Here is a 23,562-nt window from a genome sequence, read left to right as displayed (position 1 = left end):
GTATAGTTAGTAACAAGTCAGCCATAACACCATAACACTCCTGCTCATCACCTTTCACTTCTCACGTATAGTTAGTAACAAGTCAGCCATAACACCATAACACTCCTGCTCATCACCTTTCACTTCTCACGTATAGTTAGTAACAAGTCAGCCATGACACCATAACACTCCTGCTCATCAACTTATCAATGATAATTTCTATGATGATTTTCTCTGCTAAATCAAATGAAATAGGATTGTGTACTGATGATCTAGACGGTCCGAACATCCCTTTACACTTATCATTGTAAGTATGATTAACAAGTTTTACAACTCACACTTGTGTAATATTGTAAATGTTACATCACACACACACTCATTGGATTGTCATGGTATACAAACAAGAAGCCGATGGCGTAATGGTCGAACCTTGAACTGAGATGTTGGACTATACAGTGGTGTAGTGATGACAGTTATGTAGCCGTGTTTACCCATTGTGGATTGTGACGGATCCCAGTTGATTATATATGTATGATATGATGACCAGTTAGTACAAAATACAATCCTGGTTGTAATGTTATTATCATCCTAACTCCATCGATCCAAATATTTACACCGCTACCATGCTCCTTGGAAATTCAATTTCTCCAAAGCTAGTAAAAAGTTACAAAAGAAATACTGCATGTTGATTTATTCCTTTTTGTTGTATTTCTTCTTATTGTTGTTAACGATTATAAAATACAGTTAGAGTTGTTACAAGCTGTATCCTTGAATGCACTAAAGTCCTTCCACCATTCTACAAAATTCAATCGTTTCTATTATCCAGTATTGATTTAAAATCCAATTATGCACAATTTCAAAGAGTCTCCTTGAATCCTTTTCAGTTTATAATACGGTGAAGGTACATAGCCAGAGTGACAGGAATCGTAGGTAAGTCTAGAGCTACAGAGTGTAAAGTGTTTATAAGGCCACAGGAATATGTGGGTAGAATTGTATGAAGTCTCCAATAAATTGTCAGAACAGTTGTCTATAAATTGTCTTCTTGGATTATTTTTGTCACAATCTTTCGACAGGATGAAAGATTACAATCTTCTGAAATGTTACACCAAATGTTGTCGCTAAATCTACGATTCCCTCGGTTAGACACATATTTCTAATTTGATATTTTGACATCTTTTTGTCCAATGAAAGCCCCAGCTTGGTGTTACACCAAATTGGCAATGTAAATACATTGATATTTTTAAACTATTTCAAACTGTTGATCATGCAAAGTTATTTAAGAGCTGACCTCAGTGACCTCAATGTTAGTGCCAATTTGGTTTATAAAGGATCTAGACCAAAGAGATAACTTTAGCGGTCTAATTCTTTTGTTTTACGACAAAGATAGTAGCTTTGGCACACTGATCTACAGAACACTATGCCAGAATAATGTGTCCATTGTTCTACTTACAGTGCTTTCCAACATAGACAAATGAGGATTCCTTGAGGAGACCTATCTTAAACATTACAATAAATGCCATATCATTTAAGAACATATTGTCAAAAACGAAGTTACTCTTCCAAAGTTGTTATTGTTTTAAAACAAGGATAATTGCATTAGCTAATAAATGAAGTATCAACTTGTAGCCATATTATGACTACAAAATAACGAAATGAACTGTTCAAGTTCTGAAGCACTGCCGCAATATGACAACTATGAAACTGTTGTAAAGGAAACTCCCAAAAATAAATAAAACTTTTTCTTATATTCATAAAGCTAACACCTACCCTGTGGTGCTTGAGCTGTTCCCTCAGCTTGTCATAGTGACCGTACTGTGGTCTAGTCTTGACCACTGATTCGGCACCCTCCAGCCAATTTCTTACTGCCTCAGCAACCTCATAAAATGTGCTGGACAGGTCCTCTGATGTCGCAAGTTTGCGAGCATGCTCGGCCGATTTCGCCTGGAGAGCGAGCCACTGTCGATTGGTGTCTGCAAGGGCCTTCTGTACGATCTGTTTCTCCACAGAGTCAGGAGTGTGCTTTATAAGATCACTGCCTTTGGTTCGTAACTTATCCAGCACTTGCTTAAACTCATTGAATTCGTCTTGTAGAGCCTGTAGATATAGATAGGAATATCTCCCCCTTACACCAACTAGACTGAGTATTTATAAATACATGGTAAATAAATAAAACAGAGCAAAATAATCAACAGAAGTTACCGATTTCTCTAAGCATTAATTGAACAGTTTGAACAACTATTAATTCAAAATATATATTTTACAAAACAAGTTTTGACAGGTAACATGACTTACAAGGTTACTTTTACCTATGTGAGTATAAGGACAGCTACAGGTAGGTAAATATTGAATTCTCACCTGGTATTGTCAGTACACATTTGGAGAATTCAAAACTCAATTTGTAATTCAGGTTTGATACAAGTAATATGGATCTAACATTATGGCAGACAGAAAACTGAGGTATATTTCTAGCGAACACAGTGAGAATTCTGACAGATTTAATGTATAGAGATTATATACAAATTTAATTTAGAGTTTTCATACATTTTTGTACCTGATACAAAAGCCTGGATTTCCCAGGCTCAGAGCTTATCTGTCAAAGTTTAACCCCACTATGTGTTACGATATAAATTTACCTTAACATGTTACAGTGGACCTGACCAAACTTTTGAAAGAAATATCTTTGTCTACTGATAATAGACAGCAATTGATTTCCTATTCATTTCTAAATCAAATAATGAACAATTTTGGACCAAGCCCTGGTGTAGTTTACCTTAATCCCTGGTCAAATTCCCCAGTAATTTTGGGAGATAAGTGCAGAGCCAAATCCAATAGAATTCTAACCAACATAAAAACTTCCAACTTTTTGGAGAACTATCAAGAACGAACAGTGGTGTTAATTGTAGCTAGCTGTGTGTAAATTATTAGGTAGAACTTGATAAGAATCAGAGGTAAACACACCTGGGAGTGATCGCATTCCTTTATTGTAAGACCAAAGAGTCCGTTACCCGTGTACTTACACGTAATGTAGGTAAAAATCACAACACGCTAGTTCAAGCAGAAATATCAACAACTGGTGGTAGATCAGTGAGATCGGAGATAAAACAGCTGACGATACAAACACCGATCACTGTTGTATGTCTGGGTGGGTTGTGATCGAGTGCAAACAGAAGTATTTTACTGGTGTAAGTCTTTATATAAACTAAAGACACGAGAGTGACTTACTGTACCTTGAGTAACTGTGGACATTGCTGACAGTAGTAATCATGCTATTCAGTTTGATTAAGTAATGAAAGAATCAGGATTTGATTAAATTCTGTTTTGTGGTGACAACATTTAATTTTTTTGTTTAAAACAATATCTTTTCCAGTTAAATAAGTTCATCATTTTATAATGATTCTAAGTAATGTGGTTCTCTAGAACTAAATATACGTGTGTGTCAAACTGACATTAATGCCACCCCTGTCTCGTATCTTATGACCGGAATACATTATCATCAATACTTTTACATTTTGTTAAATATTTTTCAATTATAAATTTATCATATTGCAATCTAAAATTGAAAACATTTATTTGTGTTTCCATTCCTATTTAAGTAAAAATTAATTATCAACATATATAATAGAACTAACAATCTAAACACTAACTGCCATCTGCTAATTATTCAAACCCAATGGCCTGCATTACCAAACAGGGTTTAACCTTACACCATTTACCTTCTAAATGGATCAAAGTCAAATATATTTAAATGGATAGGGTACAGGTGAAATATCATTACTTACTGACTAGGTAATGGTACAGGTTTAATATCATTACCTATGGACTAGATAAGGGTACAGGTGAAATATCATTACCTATAGATAAGGGTACATGTGAAATATCATTACCTATAGGTAATGATATTTCACATGTACCCTTATCTATAGGTTATTATATTTCACATGTACCCTTAACTATAGGTAATGATATTTCACATGTTCCCTTATCTATAGGTTATGATATTTCACATGTACCCTTATCTATAGGTTATTATATTTCACATGTACCCTTAACTATAGGTAAGGGTACATGTGAAATATCATAACCTATAGATAAGGGTACATGAGAAATATCATTACCTATAGATAAGGGTACATGTGAAATATCATTACCTATAGTTAAGGGTACATGTGAAATATCATAACCTATAGATAAGGGTACATGTGAAATATCATAACCTATAGATAAGGGTACAGGTGAAATATCATTACCTATAGATAAGGGTGCAGGTGAAATATCATTACCTACTGACTAGGTAAGGGTACAGGTGAAATATCATTACCTATAGAAGGGAACATGTGAAATATCATTACCTATAGATAAGGGTACATGTGAAATATCATTACCGATAGATAAGGGTACATGTGAAATATCATTACCTACTGACTAGGTAATGGTACAGGTGAAATATCATTACCTATAGATAATGGTACAGGTGAAATATCATTACCTATAGATAATGGTACAGGTGAAATATCATTACCTATAGATAAGAGTACAGGTGAAATATCATTACCTATAGATAAGGGTACATGTGAAATATCATTACCGATAGATAAGGGTACATGTGAAATATCATTACCTACTGACTAGGTAATGGTACAGGTGAAATATCATTACCTATAGATAAGGGTACATGTGAAATATCATTACCTACTGACTAGGTAATGGTACAGGTGAAATATCATTACCTATAGATAAGGGAACAGGTGAAATATCATTACCTATAGATAAGGGAACAGGTGAAATATCATTACCTATAGATAAGGGTACATGTGAAATATCATAACCTATAGATAAGGGTACAGGTGAAACATCATTACCTATAGATAAGGGTACAGGTGAAATATCATTACCTACTGACTAGGTAAGGGTACAGGTGAAATATCATTACCTATAGATAAGCGTACATGTGAAATATCATTACCTATAGATAAGGGTACATGTGAAATATCATTACCGATAGATAAGGGTACATGTGAAATATCATTACCTACTGACTAGGTAATGGTACAGGTGAAATATCATTACCTATAGATAAGGGTACAGGTGAAATATCATTACCTACTGACTAGGTAAGGGTACAGGTGAAATATCATTACCTATAGATAAGGGTACAGGTGAAATATCATTACCTATGACTCTTGGTCCTTCAATAAAACCTGTTAAATGTTTTAACACATTTGACCCCTGTAACCTTGAAAGTTGGAAAATATCATTCATTTGTACACACTTGGTTGCCCTTCATCCTAGCGTGGTACTGACATTATATCATCACTGTGAGGGCCTTTGGTTAAGGAGAAGAAATCGTATATTTATGTTCACACATTTGACCCCTGTAACCTTGAAAGTTGGTTAACTCCATTTACAACAACTTTTTTAGATTATAGTGAAGGCCTGATGTGATAAAATACATTCATCTTTCATTTTATAATTATAATATCTATTCTCTTTGAATAATAAAATTACCCTGCTAACTTGAGACCATTTAACTTGAATTCAGAACAATATTACATCATCTCAAATACACATTGTTTTATTTCAAATTCTATGATTATCTTGTTATGTAGTAACTTCAGGTGTTTATATGTGTTTGTGGTTGTTTGTATCAAACAGGACAGAAAAGCACCATGATCAACCAAACTACCAGGTATCCACTTTCATCAGGGTGTTGCTATCAAACAGGTCAGAAAAGCACCATGATCAACCAAACTACCAGGTATCCACTCTCATCAGGGTGCTGCTATCAAACAAGACAGAAAAGCACCATGATTAACCAAACTACCAGGTATCCACTTTCATCAGGGTGCTGCTATCAAACAGGACAGAAAAGCACCATGATCAACCAAACTACCAGGTATCCACTTTCATCAGGGTGCTGCTATCAAACAGGACAGAAAAGCACCATGATCAACCAAACTACCAGGTATCCACTTTCATCAGGGTGCTGCTATCAAACAGGACAGAAAAGCACCATGATCAACCAAACTACCAGGTATCCACTTTCATCAGGGTGCTGCTATCAAACAGGACAGAAAAGCACCATGATCAACCAAACTACCAGGTATCCACTTTCATCAGGGTGCTGCTATCAAACAGGACAGAAAAGCACCATGATCAACCAAACTACCAGGTATCCACTTTCATCAGGGTGCTGCTATCAAACAGGACAGAAAAGCACCATGATCAACCAAACTACCAGGTATCCACTTTCATCAGGGTGCTGCTATCAAACAGGACAGAAAAGCACCATGATCAACCAAACTACCAGGTATCCACTTTCATCAGGGTGCTGCTATCAAACAGGACAGAAAAGCACCATGATCAACCAAACTACCAGGTATCCACTTTCATCAGGGTGCTGCTATCAAACAGGACAGAAAAGCACCATGATCAACCAAACTACCAGGTATCCACTTTCATCAGGGTGCTGCTATCAAACAGGACAGAAAAGCACCATGATCAACCAAACTACCAGGTATCCACTTTCATCAGGGTGCTGCTATCAAACAGGACAGAAAAGCACCATGATCAACCAAACTACCAGGTATCCACTTTCATCAGGGTGCTGCTATCAAACAGGACAGAAAAGCACCATGATCAACCAAACTACCAGGTATCCACTTTCATCAGGGTGCTGCTATCAAACAGGACAGAAAAGCACCATGATCAACCAAACTACCAGGTATCCACTTTCATCAGGGTGCTGCTATCAAACAGGACAGAAAAGCACCATGATCTACCAAACTACCAGGTATCCACTTTCATCAGGGTGCTGCTATCAAACAGGACAGAAAAGCACCATGATCTACCAAACTATCTGGTATCCACTTTCATCAGGGTGCTGCTATCAAACAGGACAGAAAAGCACCATGATCAACCAAACTACCAGGTATCCACTTTCATCAGGGTGCTGCCATGTTACAAACCAAGCTGGTACTTTAATGTAGTCATTCAATTACTGTAAACACCGAGTTCACAGGACAACTGCTTCAAGGGAGAGAACTCACTCAAAACAAATTAAACACATATAGCAGTCCCTGTACAACTGCCAGAAACTGTCTCTATGAATCGAACTTTTTACCTGTATGACAATAGCTTTAATGAATCATTTTTGAATGGAAACAAACACCTTGTGGAATTTTAATGAACTAAGAACAAAGAAGAAACAAAAGAATCATCAACAACAGTGTTTTGAAAATGCAATTAGGACCGGGCAGGGATTCCTACCCTGGATCTTCCTGGCCGAGTCTGACAACTGTTTTCTATCTATTACTGGGCCCAGCCTGACAATATTTCCATCTATTTCCTGGCCCAGCCAACCAACATTTCTATCTATTTCCTTGCCCAGTCAGACATAATTTTTATATCTATTTATGGGCCCAGTCTGACAATATTTCTATCTATTTCCTGGCCCAGCCTGACAACATTTCTATCTAACTCCTGGCCCAGCCTGACAACATTTCTATCTTATTCCTGGCCCAACCTGACAACATTTCTATCTATTTCCTGGCCCAGCCTGACAACATTTCTATCTAATTCCTGGCCCAGCCTGACAACATTTCTATCTAATTCCTGACCCAGCCTGACAACATTTCTATCTATTTCCTATCCAAAAATATTAATGATCGGTAATGATGGTATTTTTGTGTGACTGGGATAGGAGCCTGTAGTTTGAGGGTGTATGTTTGAACAGTGTGCAAACTACAGCATAATATGTATCACACAAGTATAAATTTCTCACAAAAATTAAGAACGGTTACAAATTATTTACGGACCTGATGTTTCTGTTGACTGTCTGGAATGTTGATGATTCGCTCCTGTAAACGAAGCTCCGCCTCTCCCAGCCAGGCGGACGCATCCCGCAGTGCCGAGGTCACTTCCTCTCTGTCCTCCTTGATATGCTGTAGCTCCTCCTCTTTTGCTTTCATTGCCATGCCAACGTCAGCTTCTAGTTCACGTAAGCTTGACATTTGCATTTTCATCTCGACTGGAATATCCTTGCCCATGGTGGAATATTTCGTTTCTTGGAGCTGACCCATGTGGCGCATTTGCTCCATGCGAATGGCTACCTCCTGTTCAAGCACCTACAAACAACAAATTCAAATTGAATTGATTATGAAAAAGAACTACCTACTATTGTACAAAATTCTGGTATTAAAAGTAAAGTGCATAACAGTTAGAAATTAAACAGTGAATTATAAGTCCATCAAGATTATTGTGAAATCAGACTGATAGAATGGTACAAGTATCTACTCCACTTGCGGCAGTAGTGATAGAAGTTTAACGGGAATTTATATGTACAAACAAGCAGGAGACCTTCTGTAAAATTCTGATATTGCAGAGTACTAAAACATTCGAGGAATAGGATCACAGTATTTAGGGAAACAAGCATTTCTAAACATCAGTGATATTTACCTTTTGTTTTTCCATTTTCTCCATCACATCAGACACCTCTTTGCCAGGGTCCATGAGAGAAAGTTCATGTTTCGTCTCCGAGAGCCAAGCCATTGTTTGGTCAGCCTCATTCTGGAAAGAGCTCCTATCATCAATTTCCTCCAGAATGATGGCTTCCCGTTCGTTGGCTTGGTCAGTAATTCTGAGTGAGAAAAACAGAATTTAATACGTTTATAGAATATAATGAACAAGAGAAACTGGGCGAGCTCACAAAGATATACTGCTTCATCTGATCCAGGTATTCAAACTGAGTTTGCAGGGGGTACAATAACCAAATTACAAATCACTTCCATCCTGCATATCTACGTATGATGTTCACTGTGCCAGGTTACAAAATTATTTAACAAACAGTTAAGGAGGAGTTGCACTTACAAGGTTTCTGGACCAGAAATTCAAAGTTTCAAGGGCAATAACTCCAGGACAAATAGTCAAATCACAACTTCCCTTTCTCTGTCACGTACTTTCACTACGTCACATTAAAAAAACATTCTAACAGTTTAAGAGAAGCGCTGCTGACAAGGTTCATGGACAATTGGACAGACGGACAGACACAGTGAGTACATTAGGGCACAATTGGACAGACGGACAGACACAGTGAGTACAGTAGGACAGACACAGTGAGTACAGTAGGACATAAAACAGACACAGTGAGTACAGTAGGACAGGCACAGTGAGTACAGTAGAACAGACACAGTGAGTACAGACCGACAGACACATTGAGTACAGTAGGACAGACACAATGAGTACAGACAGACAGACACAGTGAGTACAGATGGACAGACACAGTGAGTACAGTAGAACAGACACAGTGAGTACAGACCGACAGACACATTGAGTACAGTAGGACAGACACAATGAGTACAGACGGACAGACACAGTGAATACAGACGGACAGACACAGTGAGTACAGACGGACAGACACAGTGAGTACAGTAGGACAGACACAGTGAGTACAGTAGGACAGGCACAGTGAGTACAGTAGAACAGACACAGTGAGTATAGACGGACAGACACAAAGAGTACAGTAGGACAAACACAGTGAGTACAGACGAACAGACACAGTGAGTATAGACGGACAGACACACAGAGTACAGTAGGACAGACACAGTGAGTACAGACGGACAGACACAGTGAGTACAGATGGACAGACACAGTGAGTACAGTAGGACAGACACAGTGAGTACAGTAGGGCAGACACAGTGAGTACAGTAGGACAGACACAGTGAGAACAGTAGGACAGACACAGTGAGTACAGAAGGACAGACACAGTGAGTACAGATGGACAGACACAGTGAGTACAGTAGGACAGACACAGTGAGTACAGTAGGGCACCAGCATATCTGACCTCATAGACAGAAATATTCATAAATCATAAGTGATCTGTAGCCTTTGATCACCACACCTCAATTTCACTGACCTTTCCAGTTTCTCCAACAGAGCCATGACCTGTTCCTGTGTCTGAACTTTGGCCTCAGCTGTGGGCAGATTCCTTTGTAGGTTTTGCGCACTCTTCTTTAGTGCATCAATCTTTGGTGCAAATATGTCCAGTGTGGTACACAGGTCCTGTATATAGGGAAGGAAGAGTCAGTACAGAAGTTCTATAGGAGACAGTGATAAACAAGTCTCCAAACCTATAACGACTGACCCACCCTGTCACCGGCAATCGTCCCATTGGTCCATTCCCAGTAAACTTGTATTGTAGACCAGGACATTTTTGCCACAGCCTATATTTTGCCTTTTTGCCCTTCAAATGAGAATGAGTTACTTTTTGCCACAGCCAATATTTTGCCTTTTTGCCCTCCAAATGCGAGCGAGTTACTCCTTAAAAGGATTATAGTTATTCAACATACTATAATATTTAGTCATTCCATGTTAGTTACGTTGGGCAAATACTGATTTTACCAGTGAATGGCGGAAGTTTCTTGGTAAACAATAACACAATCACAGGCGTTTGAGGTCAAAAGTGGTGCAAAAATATCCTGATAACATATGTACATGGCAGATTTTTATTATCTCTATTGAATAAGTCCTGTTTCCTCATCCTGACAGACACCAATGTTAAGTCTCTGGGTAGAACAAATATACAATATTACCTTAGTTTCATTGAGCTTTTTCACCAAGTCATGACTTGTGGCATTTTCCACGTCTATACCCGGAAGTGATGCGTCTGCTTCCTGTAGCATTGTCTCGACAGCATACAGCAGGGTGTTGTATTCGTCCCACTGTGCTCCAAGGTCCTGGACATTAAAGACAAGGTCACACAATGTTCCTCCATAATTCTATGTCTATAAGCAGGTTCTACTTCAGTAGTAAGTAAAAAAAGTTACAAAATTAAAAAGAAGATATTTTACCTGCATGGTCATCTGATTGTTTTCTGTCTGACAGACCAGTTTGTTCCATCGTGCGTTGACTTCCGTGATAAGTTTGCTGACCATGGCCCGGCTGCTTGCATTGCCAGCTTTTTCCAGCTCACGAAACTTATCATTGAGGTCATTTATTGATGGTCTTATTTCATCGATCTTAGCAAGAAAGTCCTAGAAAAATAGAAATGATATCATGTTTCAAATAGAATTTTTTTTGTTATTTTTTTTTCCAAGACAATTTTGTTTACAGCAAAATTTTATTCCTGAAATAATACCACATGAGTTGATGGCAAAATGTATACCTTGTAACATTTAGACAGTAATATTTCAGCAGATAAAATAGAATTTTATTTGTGGACTAACATGGTTCTATAAACACTGAGGAGAAGGCAGGATGTTATTACCTTGGTCGCGACAGTCTGCTTGTGAACAGCATCAGGAGTTATTGCGGGCATGTGTGACAACACCCCCCATTCCTCCTCCAGCTGGTCTATCTGCTCAATCACACCATACCCATCCTCCTGTAAAACAGATGTCATGCCTGCATTATATCACAAGAACAAGAGGCCCAATCAGCCTGCATCAATCAGCTGGTATAAATCTCACACTTGTACCCTTAAAAGTGCACTAAAAGAACATGCTACTGATCAAATATCATCACCCTAAGGATCTGGATTATAATTGCCATTTAGAAATAAAAAAAATTGACACTGAACGCATGGCAGATTCTGCATTATGGTGAACTAGAAAACCACCTGTGTAGTTACTATAAACCCGTCAACAAAATTTTAACACTGATAGAAAGTTTTTAATTCCAAATCGTAACAACACTGTAAAGTTGTTTAGAGGATACAGTGGTTAACATGACTTAAATTACAGTAACATGTTTGTATTTTACGAAAGGGAGATAACTATATATCAAATACCTGGTAACGAAAGGGAGATAACTATATATCAAATACCTGGTAACGAAAGGTAGATTACTATATATCAAATACCTGGTAACGAAAGGGAGATAACTATATATCAAATACCTGGTAACGAAAGGGAGATAACTATATATCAAATACCTGGTAACGAAAGGGAGATAACTCTATATCAAATACCTGGTAACGAAAGGGAGATAACTATATATCAAATACCTGGTAACGAAAGGGAGATAACTCTATATCAAATACCTGGTAACAAAAGGGAGATAACTCTATTTAAAATACAAGATTAATGTATTGTTAAATTAAAGCTTTATTTGATTATTATACAGATGAATAAGGATATACAAGTGAAATTTTATAAAGGACCGACCTGGAAGGTACGCCAGTCATCTGCCTTAAGTTCCAAGAACTGCTGTTGCCGTGATGATCCTGCCATCACATTAGCCAACTTTTGATTGGTGTTTTTGAGCATCTGACGCAGAGTTTCTTGGTCATTTTTATCAAGTGTCGGCAAAAGGCGCTCCGACAGGTCCATAACCTGTTCCATTTCATCCTGGCACATACTCGCCTCAGAAAAGTAGTCCTGCAAATATTTCAAAAATACTTCAATAAACAGTGGTAGAATTGAAATATGCTGTCTGAACAGGGTATCTCATGTGATATAATCCCACCACATACACATGCATCGCATAATGAGATCATCCAAGGCAAACATATACCTGTAAAGTTTAGTGAAAATCAGTCACAAAATATGGCCAGAAAAGTGATGACAAAGGGCATAACATATGTATGGGCCGAATGCTATATCCTTCCAACTTTAATTGCCAGGAGATGCAAAATATTCAGGTGGTAAAAAGCTGGTATTGTTTCCCTTAGCCAAACCTCCGTCTGCCATTAGACCTATCTCCCTAGGCAAAATATCATTCTCAATAAGGCTGACTTAAACCTCTTTCTGCAATAAAAGAATCCTTGACAATCTATGTAAGACTGACCTTCTGTTCACTGAGCGTGTCGTTTAGTGTGTCGTAATCAAGACCATCATATCCTGAATCAAGCATGTCCTCAGCCCCACTCAGCCACTCTGTGATCTGTTTCATCGACATGTTTAGCTGCTCCCGGTCGGTCTTGGCCTCCTCAAGGTAACCCTCTTTTTTACCAATGGCATTCTGAGGAATTAAACAGTCAAAATAACCCATACAATGTAATACATATATTAATATATGTAAGATATATTAAACATCTGGAGGGAAAATTAACGCAACAGCAGACAAACTGATTGAGTATGTGTCACTATCTGAATTATATAAAGAGTTCAGTACCTTGATAGAGTCCTCCAGAGTTTTAATTTGGTCCATTTTCTCAATGATGGCTATGGGTAAGGGCTCGTCCAGTTTCTGGTAAATAGCCATTTCCAGCTGGGCCTTATCCTTGACCATGTCCAGTTTCTCCAAAGCTTCCTTAGACAATGCCTACGAAAGAACGTGTTTTTATAACATCACCTGACATCACATGTTTTTATAACATCACTTTTTTTTTATAAAGTCACCTGTTTTTATAATACCACCTGTTTTTATAATGTCATCTGTTTTTATAATGTCACCTGTTTTTATAACATCACTTTTTTTTTATAAAGTCACCTGTTTTTATAATGTCATCTGTTTTTATAACTTCTCATTTTTTTTTATAATATCACCTGTTTTTATAATGTCATCTGTTTTTATGACTTCCCTTTTTACATGACACCAACTGATTTAAGGACATGAGCTGTTCAGAATAGATAAACTGGGGTATAAAGTTAAAAGTTGAAGTGTTAGTGTTTTGAACATACAAGTCTCTCATGGACTATCCCCCCTTTATATGTTTTTCATTAAATTGATCCTGAGTCTGACCCCTGCAACAGTTTTAATTTCTAGCTAAATTCATGACAATACCTTATGTATGTGGAATATGCCTGTCGAAAGGACTATAAACTATAATAACCTACGTTAACCTGCTGGTTCCCTTTCCTTTAAAATTATATACTAAAAAGCTATTCACATGCACAGTTCCTAATAAAAGTCCATATTAATCTGCTGATACCTTGTGTTTGTCCATGGCGTGGTCGACCTTCCTGGTATCCATGTCAAGTGGGTTACAGGCGGCAAGAACATCCTCTTTCTGTTCCAGCCAAACAATCGCCGCTGATATTGTGTTTTCATACTCGTCTTTGTTGCGCTGAAGCATCTCGCACTGTTTGGACTTCCTGTCAGCAGCCTTCTTCAGCTGTTCCAGCTCCCCCCGCAGTGTGTGTGATTCATCAAACACCTGCCGGGCGTCCTCAGTTTTACTCTCAATGCTCAGCTGTTGTGCTCTGTCACCTAGAACTGCAAGCATGGGCTCAGCTGAGGTCACCTTCTCAGAAACAGCCTGCAATAGAAAGAAAAAGACTTAGACACAACCTTACACTGAGAGTACTAGTATAAACAGCTTGTTTCATGCCATGTAAACCTGACCTGTCATACAAATATTTTATCACATACAATCTAAGCTTCTGCTAGCAGAAAAAACACCCTTCCAATTCCTTCATATCTAAGAGTATTTGCAGAACATTTTTTTTCTTTTGGAAACAAAATTAGAAGAACAAAGTTAAATCTCAACATGTCCTCTGCACTACCTTTAGTCTCTCGACTTTGACTGGTAGTGGGAGAATCTGTTCCTCAATCTCCTTTACTTCCTGTTCATACTGCATAGCCATGGCCTGTATAGTGGCCTTCTGGTTGGTGTATTCTTGCCGCAGAGTGATGGCCTGCTGACATTTACGGCATTGCTGCTTAACTTGGTCCTCAAGAAGTTCATACTGTGAAGTTAACTGTAGAATCTCGTCTGCCTCAGAGTTCTGTCCAGTGTTTCTGAGACGCTCCACAGCCTGGTTAAGCTGGGCAATGGACGGTTGATATGTGACCATTTTTTCTCCAATTGTTTCATATTTATTGAGCGAGTCTTCTGCATCTTCTACCGTGATACCAAGAGGCTTATTAGCCTGACGAAGGTCATCTTGTATGGCAACCAACATCTCCTGTGCTTTCTCAATCTCATCAATGACTTGGCTGCGTGTGGCTATGGCACTCTCCAGGGTTGCCAGGCGACCCTTCACCAAAGAATCGACCCTAAGATAAACAAGTTATGAATTTATTAGTTCATTCTACACATGATTCACTAACATTTACCACAACAACAACGACACCAGAACTCTCAGATCGACAATTAATGTCAGCCTGTTTATCAACATATCAATAGTCCACAACAGTTATATCTAACAAGCCAATAGGAATTCACTTCCTCCTTGCTTTGGTATACAAAGTTTTGTCAAGTATTAGCACATAAAAGTTCAATTATTTTATAAAGAATGGCATCCAAATGGCCAGAATTTCTTTTTGTAGATAACATATCACTCAGCTTACTTTTCATATCTGTCTGAAGTAGCCTGAAGAGTCTGGTCCAGCCTGAATTTGTCAGGTTCATAAAGCGACGGGTACATGGTCTGGCCCCGGTCATTTATTTCTTTGATCAGAGATTCAAACATATGGGATGTATTGTCCAGTGTCTGCAAAATAATAACGAACATTTCAGTATGTTTCAGGTTTTGTGTTGTTTTACCAACCATTGACAAGTAGGGGGAGACAACACTGTAAGATAGACGTTCACAAAAGGGGGTCAAACAAACTTCCATGGTTGATATATCATTTTTCATGCCTGGTTGATCACAAGTCTGACAAAGACGTTCGTTACGTAGGTACGGCCTTTGTACAGAAGGGAGAAGACAGCTTCCTCTCTGCAGTCTGCTCTACTTGTTGAAAGTTAACCCACATTTGGTAACTTGAATTGCATAGCAGTTGTTTAGCAGATTAGTATAAAACACCTGTAATGATCCCAGCCTGTGAATTAGATCATCCTGAATTGGTCTCTACGGTAGTTAAATTATTGTAATCTACCCAACGGTTTATTTTCTATTGACCTCTGATGTTCTCTACTGACTTACTGACCTCTTCTCACTTACTGATCCCTACAGACCTACTGATCCCTACTGACCTACTGAACCCTACAGACCTTCTGGTCCCTACTGACCTACTGACCCCTACTGACCTATTGACCTAATGACCTTCTGTTCTCTACTGACCTATTAACCTACTGACTCCTACCTTATATTGCTTGTACTGGTCATCCAGTACTTCTATTGCACAGTCTACACACGGCTCCGTCCCACACTTCATCTCTGTCTCCTTGCACCAACGCTCCACCTTGTGGACATCCTCCTCCATCACCTTCCTTGACGCTACACTGTCCTTCAGACGACCTTGAGACACTGATAACAGGGCTTTAAGGTCATCATATCGGGATTGCACATCTAAAACAGTGAAACAGAAAACTGAGAATAACATGACTTATAACTAATTAGTGACTAGAACTTAAAACATCTGAAGAAAATGTTCACCTCTGGCTCAGTTTCTTGAAAGGGATTTCTTTACAAAAGGCAAAACCCTATTAAAATCATTACATAAAATACTTTTGATTGATAAAAAAAGGAAACAAAAACAGAAAACAGTTAAATTTTACATTTCTCATCTCATTACTCTGACAATAAACCATTAACCCCAATGTTTCCCCCATTAACCTGACAATAAACCATTAACCCGTATGTTTCTCCATTAACCCCCTATGTTTCTCCATTAACCTGACAATAAACCATTAACCCGTATGTTTCTCCACTAACCTGACAATATACCTTTAATCCCTATGTTCTCCATTAACCTGACAATAAACAATTAACCCCTATACTTCTCCATTAACCTGACAATAAACCATTAACCCATATTTCCCCATTAACCTGACAATTAACCATTAACCCAAATGTTTCCCCATTAACTTGACAATAAACCATTAACCCCTATGTTTCTCCATTAACATGACAATAAACCATTAACCTCTATGTTTCTCCATTAACCTGACAATAAACCCCTGTTTCCCCATTACCATGACAATAAACCATTAACCCCTATGTTTCTCCACTAACCTGACAATAAACCATTAATCCCTATATTTCTCCACTAACCTGACAACAAACCATTAATCCCTATGTTTCTCCATTAACCTGACAATAAACCATTAACCCCTGTTTCTCCACTAACCTGACAATAAACCATTAACCCCTATGTTTATCCACTAACCTGACAATAAACCTTTAATCCATATGTTTCTCCATTTACCTGACAATAAACCATTAACCCCTGTTTCTCCACAAACCTGACAATAAACCATTAACCCCTGTTTCTCCACTAGCCTGACAATAAACCATTAACCCCTATGCTTCTCCACTAACCTGACAATAAACCATTAATCCATATGTTTCTCCACTAACCTGACAATAAACCATTAATCCATATGTTTCTCCATTAACATGACAATAAACCATTAACCCCTATGTTTCTCCATTTACCCGACAATAAACCATTAGTCCCTGTTTCTCTATAAACTCTGAGGTTATTGCTATTCTACACTACTACTCATTCTGATTATAGTATCATTTTTGTAATCAAATATACGAAACAAGTTAATCATTAACCAAACAACACACATTCATATATTACATATAAGTTATTAATATTTAAAATCAGTTTAGCAATTCTTTTTCATTTAAGAAACAATTTATCAGGCTGTCATATCTTTAAATTTCCTCCTTTTTCCATGAACTTTAGTTAAATAAGAATATTCAATTAATTACACAAGACCATGCAATACAAGTTGAGGTAAAGAAAATTACGTTAAGTCTGTATGATGTGTCTATGTTTAAACAAATCACTGGGTCATTATTTAGGACAAAACCTAAAGTTAGTAAACACCCAATACCTCATAGCTGTCGGGGACATCTGTAAAAATCAGTGGACAGAGTAAACATATTGTTTTACAGTGGGTCTGATACAACAGCTACCACTTACAAATAGTCAGCTAATACAGGAGACATATACAGCAAAGTCTGATCATACACTGAATTTTCCTGACCATACATTGAAATATCCTGATCAAACACTGTACTATCCTGATCATACACTGTACTATCCTGACCATACACTGTACTATCCTGATCATACACTGTACTATCCTGATCATACACAGAAATATCCTGACTATACACAGAAATATCCTGGCCATACACTGTACTATCCTGACCAGACACTGTACTATCCTGATCATACACTGAAATATCCTGATCATACACTGTACTATCCTGACCAAACACTGAAATATCCTGATCATACACAGAAATATCCTGATCATACACTGTACTATCCTGACCATACACAGAACTATCCTAATCATACACTGTACTACCCTGATCATACACTGTACTATCCTGATCATACACTGTACTATCCTGATCGTACATTGAAATATCCTGACCATACACTGTACTATCCTGATCATACACTGTACTATCCTGACCATACACAGAACTATCCTGACCATACACTGAATTTTCCTGATCATACATTGAAATATCCTGACCATACACTGTACTATCCTGACCATACACTGTACTATCCTGGCCATACACTGTACTATCCTAATCATACACTGTACTATCCTTATCATACACAGAAATATCCGGACTATTCACAGAAATATCCTGACCATACACTGAACTATCCTGACCATACACTTTACTATCCTGATCATACACGGTACTATCCTGATCATACACGGTACTATCCTGATCATACACGGTACTATCCTGACCATACATTGTACTATCCTGATCATACCCTGTACTATCCTGACCATACGCAGAACTATCCTGACCATACACAGAAATATCCTGCCTATACACAGAAATATCCTGACCAGACACTGTACTATCGTGATCATACACTGTACTATCCTCATCATACACTGTACTATCCTCATCATACACTGTACTATCCTTATCATACACAGAAATATCCGGACTATTCACAGAAATATCCTGACCAGACACTGTACTATCGTGATCATACACTGTACTATCATGACGATACACTGTACTATCCTGACTATACACTGTACTATCCTGAACATACACTGTACTATCCTGAGCATACACTGTACTATCCTGACCATACACTGTACTATCCTGATCACACTCTGAAATATTCTGACTATACACAGAAATATCCTGACTATACACAGAAATATCCTGACTATACACAGAAATAACCTGACTATACACAGAAATATCCTGATCACACACTAAACTTTCCTGACCATACACTGAAATATACTATACATATAGCTAGTTCATCAGAAGAGGTAAATGAATTATATACAGCTATAAGATCATACACATGTTTATACTTGGAATATTAGACATGATATACAGATAACCACACATGTCGGGAATTACCATCCAGTGTTATTTATAACAATTAGACGGGGAAACAATACTCAGTGCTATATATAGTATCATTCCTGTTGCAAAAATCCATTCTGTGCTTGTAATTTAGGAGGGAAAAGCACCATTCCATGCTATGAAAATAGCATATATGTTCGGAAACACCTTCCCATGCAATATATACTATATACTGGATAGTGCGGGAAACACGATTCTTTGTGCTATATATAGACCATAAATAACGGGGGGGGGGGGGGGGGGAAATACCTTCTTTTTTGCTGTTTATATAAACTAGTTGTGCATTATTATTATAAGCAACAATGGTACTGATAAACACATTATTTTTCAAATACTGAACACCGGGATTCTTTGTTTTTGTTTTGTTTTACAGCTCATCTACAATGGTCGTTAAGGGCCAAACAACACTAAAAATAGACTGGGAACATCATCAGGGCCAAACAACACTAAAAATAGACTGGGAACATCATCACAGATCAACTTTCTCCCTTTTAGAGCCTAACAACACTAAAAATAGACTGGGAATATCATCACAGATAAACTTTCTCCCTTTTAGGACCAAACAAAACTAAAAATAGACTGGGAACATCATCACAGATCAACTTTCTCCCTTTTAGGACCAAACAACACTAAAAATAGACTGGGAACATCATCAGGGCCAAACAACACTAAAAATAGACTGGGAACATCATCACAGATCAACTTTCTCCCTTTTAGAGCCTAACAACACTAAAAATAGACTGGGAATATCATCACAGATAAACTTTCTCCCTTTTAGGACCAAACAAAACTAAAAATAGACTGGGAACATCATCACAGATCAACTTTCTCCCTTTTAGGACCAAACAACACTAAAAATAGACTGGGAACATCATCAGGGCCAAACAACACTAAAAATAGACTGGGAACATCATCACAGATCAACTTTCTCCCTTTTAGAGCCTAACAACACTAAAAATAGACTGGGAATATCATCACAGATAAACTTTCTCCCTTTTAGGACCAAACAAAACTAAAAATAGACTGGGAACATCATCACAGATCAACTTTCTCCCTTTTAGGACCAAACAACACTAAAAATAGACTGGGAACATCATCAGGGCCAAACAACACTAAAAATAGACTGGGAACATCATCAGGGCCAAACAACACTAAAAATAGACTGGGAACATCATCAAGGCCAAACAACACTAAAAATAGACTGGGAACATCATCACAGATCAACTTTCTCCCTTTTAGGGCCAAACAACACTAAAAATAGCCTGGGAACATCATCATAGATCAACTTTCTCCATTTTAGGCCCAAACGACACTAAAAATAGACTGGGAACATCATCATCACAGATCAACTTTCTCCCTTTTAAGGCCAAACAACACTAAAAATAGCCCGGGAACATACTAGACATACAACTTTGTCATGACAGCGAATATCATCTACACAGTTAACTAGACATACAACTTTGTCATGACAGCGAATATCATTACACAGTCAACTTGACATACATCCTTGTCATGACAGCGAATATCATTACACAGTCAACTAGACATACAACCTTGTCATGACAGCGAATATCATTACACAGTTAACTAGACATACGATTTCCACTGTGAAAGACAATACTCAACAAATATGGATTTTATTTGCGAACCATATTCATTTCGTTATTTATTTTTATTTTCTAAAGATCTTAAAACATTGTAAAAATTTCAGGTAGACAATAAGTCAATTAACAGGATCCCCTCAGGGTCTTTGGGCCACCAGAATTACAAAAATGTTGTTGGATTTTAGGCAAGTGAAAAAAGTCAGGTACTGTTTATGTCATGAAAGATAGTATGAGATTAAAATTTCACATGACAAGCACATTTACCATGGGGGGGTGGGGGGTGGGGGGGGGTGTTGTATTACTATAGAGTGACATATTAACTTGTGTGCAGTTTGGAGATGTCGGTAGACGAGCTGGTGACTTACCATTGATGGCTGTAGTAACAACATGTAAAGATGAAATCGTTGAGCACAAGTTTGTAAAATCATATAACAATCAACAGAATCTTGATGCAGACCTCAAAGAGGTCAGCAATCTATTTGAGTTCAGTACATTTAAAATCATCTTTGGTATACAGCTTGGTAGGAAAATGTATCAGTCCTGAAGTGTTACAAGTGTTACTGTGTACGTGTGGAGTAATGCCTAAGAGTACAAAATGATGTAAACAAACTGTATAGCTCACTCATGACCACCACTACAAAACAGGCTGTATAGCTCACTCATGACCACCACTACAAACCAGGCTGTATAGCTCACTCATGACCACCACTACAAAACAGGCTGTATATAAGGCTGAGTTATGTAATCACGGTAGTGTCCTACTGTAGGACTGAGTACAGTGTGGAATTTAAGGTTGAGTTATGTAATCACAGTAGGGTCCTAATGTAGGACTGAGAACAGTGTGGAATTTAAGGCTGTGTTATGTATTCACAGTAGTGCCCTAATGTAGGACTGAGTACAGCGTGGAATTTAAGGCTGAGTTATGTAATCACAGAAGTGTCCTAATGTAGGACTGAGGACAGTGTGGGATTTAAGGCTGTGTTATGTAATCACAGTAGAGCCCTAATGTAGGACTGAGTACAGCGTGGAATTTAAGGCTGAGTTATGTAATCACAGAAGTGTCCTAATGTAGGACTGAGTACAGTGTGGAATTTAAGGCTGTGTTATGTAATCACAGTAGTGCCCTAATGTAGGACTGAGTACAGTGTGGAATTTAAAGCTGAGTTATGTAATCACAGTAGTGTCCTAATGTAGGACTGAGTACAGTGTGGAATTTAAGGTACAAATCTGTAGCCCCATGTTCATGCAAACTCATTACCTGTAAGTTTATGTTGAAGTTCAGCGATTCTCTCCGGCGGACAGTCAGCCTCCAGAGTTTTTACCTGTCTGGCCAGGCTGTCAATGTTAGGTTTGTAACCTTGCACTTCTGACAGAAGCACCTGTGTAATACAGAAATATAGTAAAATTTTATATCAGTTAAGACCCTGAAATCAAGTTGTTCCTCAATGTAGTTGAAACGAAGAAAGAAATTTGGGCTGTGACAAAGTTTAGACCATTAAAGGATTGACAACTATGTTTTATCACAGGATCCTCTTAGCATTGTGTGATAATAAACATCACATAAATTGGCTTTATAATACACATGTGTAATACCATCACATAAATTGGCTTTATAATACACATGTATAATACCATCACTTAAATTTGCTATATATTATACATGTGTAATACCATCACTTAGATTGGCTATATAATACACATGTGTAATACCATCACTTAAATTGGCTATATAATACACATGTGTAATACCATCACATAAATTGGCTATATAATACACATGTGTAATACCATCACATAAATAGGCTATATAATACACATGTGTAATACCATCACTTAGATTGGCTATATAATACACATGTGTAATACCATCACTTAAATTGGCTATATATTATTCATGTGTAATACCATCACTTAGATTGGCTATATATTACACATGTGTAATACCATCACTTAAATTGGCTATTTAATACACATGTGTAATACCATCACTTAGATTGGCTATATATTATACATGTGTAATACCATCACTTAAATTGGCTATATATTACACATGTGTAATACCATCACTTAAATTGGCTATATATTACACATGTATAATACCATCACTTAAATTGGCTATATATTACATGTATAATTGCATCACATAAATCTATGAATTGGCCATATTTCACATGTGTAATAAAACCCTTTCTGATGTCATATGTAACAAGGAGATGGTGATATTTTACATAACAAATCTCATATTATCAAATGAAATATGGTTTGATACTTCTATGATTGTTCAGGTCAAACTACATAGAAATACATTCTTCAGGACCGAATTCTGTCATGTTTCAGGATATCCAATAACAGTATTTTATAGAACATCAATCTTTATCAGTCTGAGAAAAGTGATTTAGCGGGTAGACACATCAGAAAGTTTGCTTCATTCTCAATTCTAACTGCACAAATTGAAAGATTGGAAAATATTACCAACCTACACAGACAAGTTCTAAAACTCGTCAATTAAAACCTTATGATAAAACAAAATAACATCAACATTTTTGAAACTTCCTTTTATCTTTCTAAAATAAATTCATAAAACGCGAAAGTTTGCTGAGAGAGCAATTTTTGTTTGACAATAACTATACGTACATGTATAGTGGGTTATATAATTACAGGTCACCAATCATACCAGTGTTTATATGTTCATGAAGTATTAATGAATCTCTCGAGATAAATAAAATGTTGACAGGGCTTTGCCTATAAATCAATAGACATTTTCAATGGTA

General features: G+C 37.5%; 1 protein-coding gene across 3 annotated transcripts in view; it reads right to left on the bottom strand.

The window, feature by feature from the left end:
- The window catches only part of LOC110446497 (nesprin-1-like), a 323,100-nt gene that overhangs the window by 81,330 nt on the left and 218,208 nt on the right, over window positions 1-23,562 (bottom strand). For all 3 annotated transcript variants that reach the window (XM_021491669.1, XM_021491670.1, XM_021491668.1), the window contains 16 exons: window positions 22,050-22,170; window positions 21,157-21,165; window positions 15,946-16,151; window positions 15,208-15,350; window positions 14,421-14,913; window positions 13,847-14,173; window positions 13,087-13,236; window positions 12,760-12,933; window positions 12,138-12,350; window positions 11,240-11,356; window positions 10,824-11,006; window positions 10,566-10,709; window positions 9,890-10,035; window positions 8,434-8,614; window positions 7,794-8,102; window positions 1,747-2,073 (listed from right to left, as the gene is read on the bottom strand). In XM_021491669.1, the coding sequence (XP_021347344.1) occupies window positions 1,747-2,073; window positions 7,794-8,102; window positions 8,434-8,614; window positions 9,890-10,035; window positions 10,566-10,709; window positions 10,824-11,006; window positions 11,240-11,356; window positions 12,138-12,350; window positions 12,760-12,933; window positions 13,087-13,236; window positions 13,847-14,173; window positions 14,421-14,913; window positions 15,208-15,350; window positions 15,946-16,151; window positions 21,157-21,165; window positions 22,050-22,170 (3,243 nt within the window). The remainder of the gene's footprint in view (window positions 1-1,746; window positions 2,074-7,793; window positions 8,103-8,433; window positions 8,615-9,889; window positions 10,036-10,565; window positions 10,710-10,823; window positions 11,007-11,239; window positions 11,357-12,137; window positions 12,351-12,759; window positions 12,934-13,086; window positions 13,237-13,846; window positions 14,174-14,420; window positions 14,914-15,207; window positions 15,351-15,945; window positions 16,152-21,156; window positions 21,166-22,049; window positions 22,171-23,562) is intronic.

Source organism: Mizuhopecten yessoensis, unplaced genomic scaffold, assembly GCF_002113885.1.
Source record: "Mizuhopecten yessoensis strain PY_sf001 unplaced genomic scaffold, ASM211388v2 scaffold2741, whole genome shotgun sequence".
Classification (NCBI taxonomy): Eukaryota; Metazoa; Mollusca; class Bivalvia; order Pectinida; family Pectinidae; genus Mizuhopecten; species Mizuhopecten yessoensis.
This window is presented reverse-complemented; position numbering and strand designations above follow the sequence as displayed.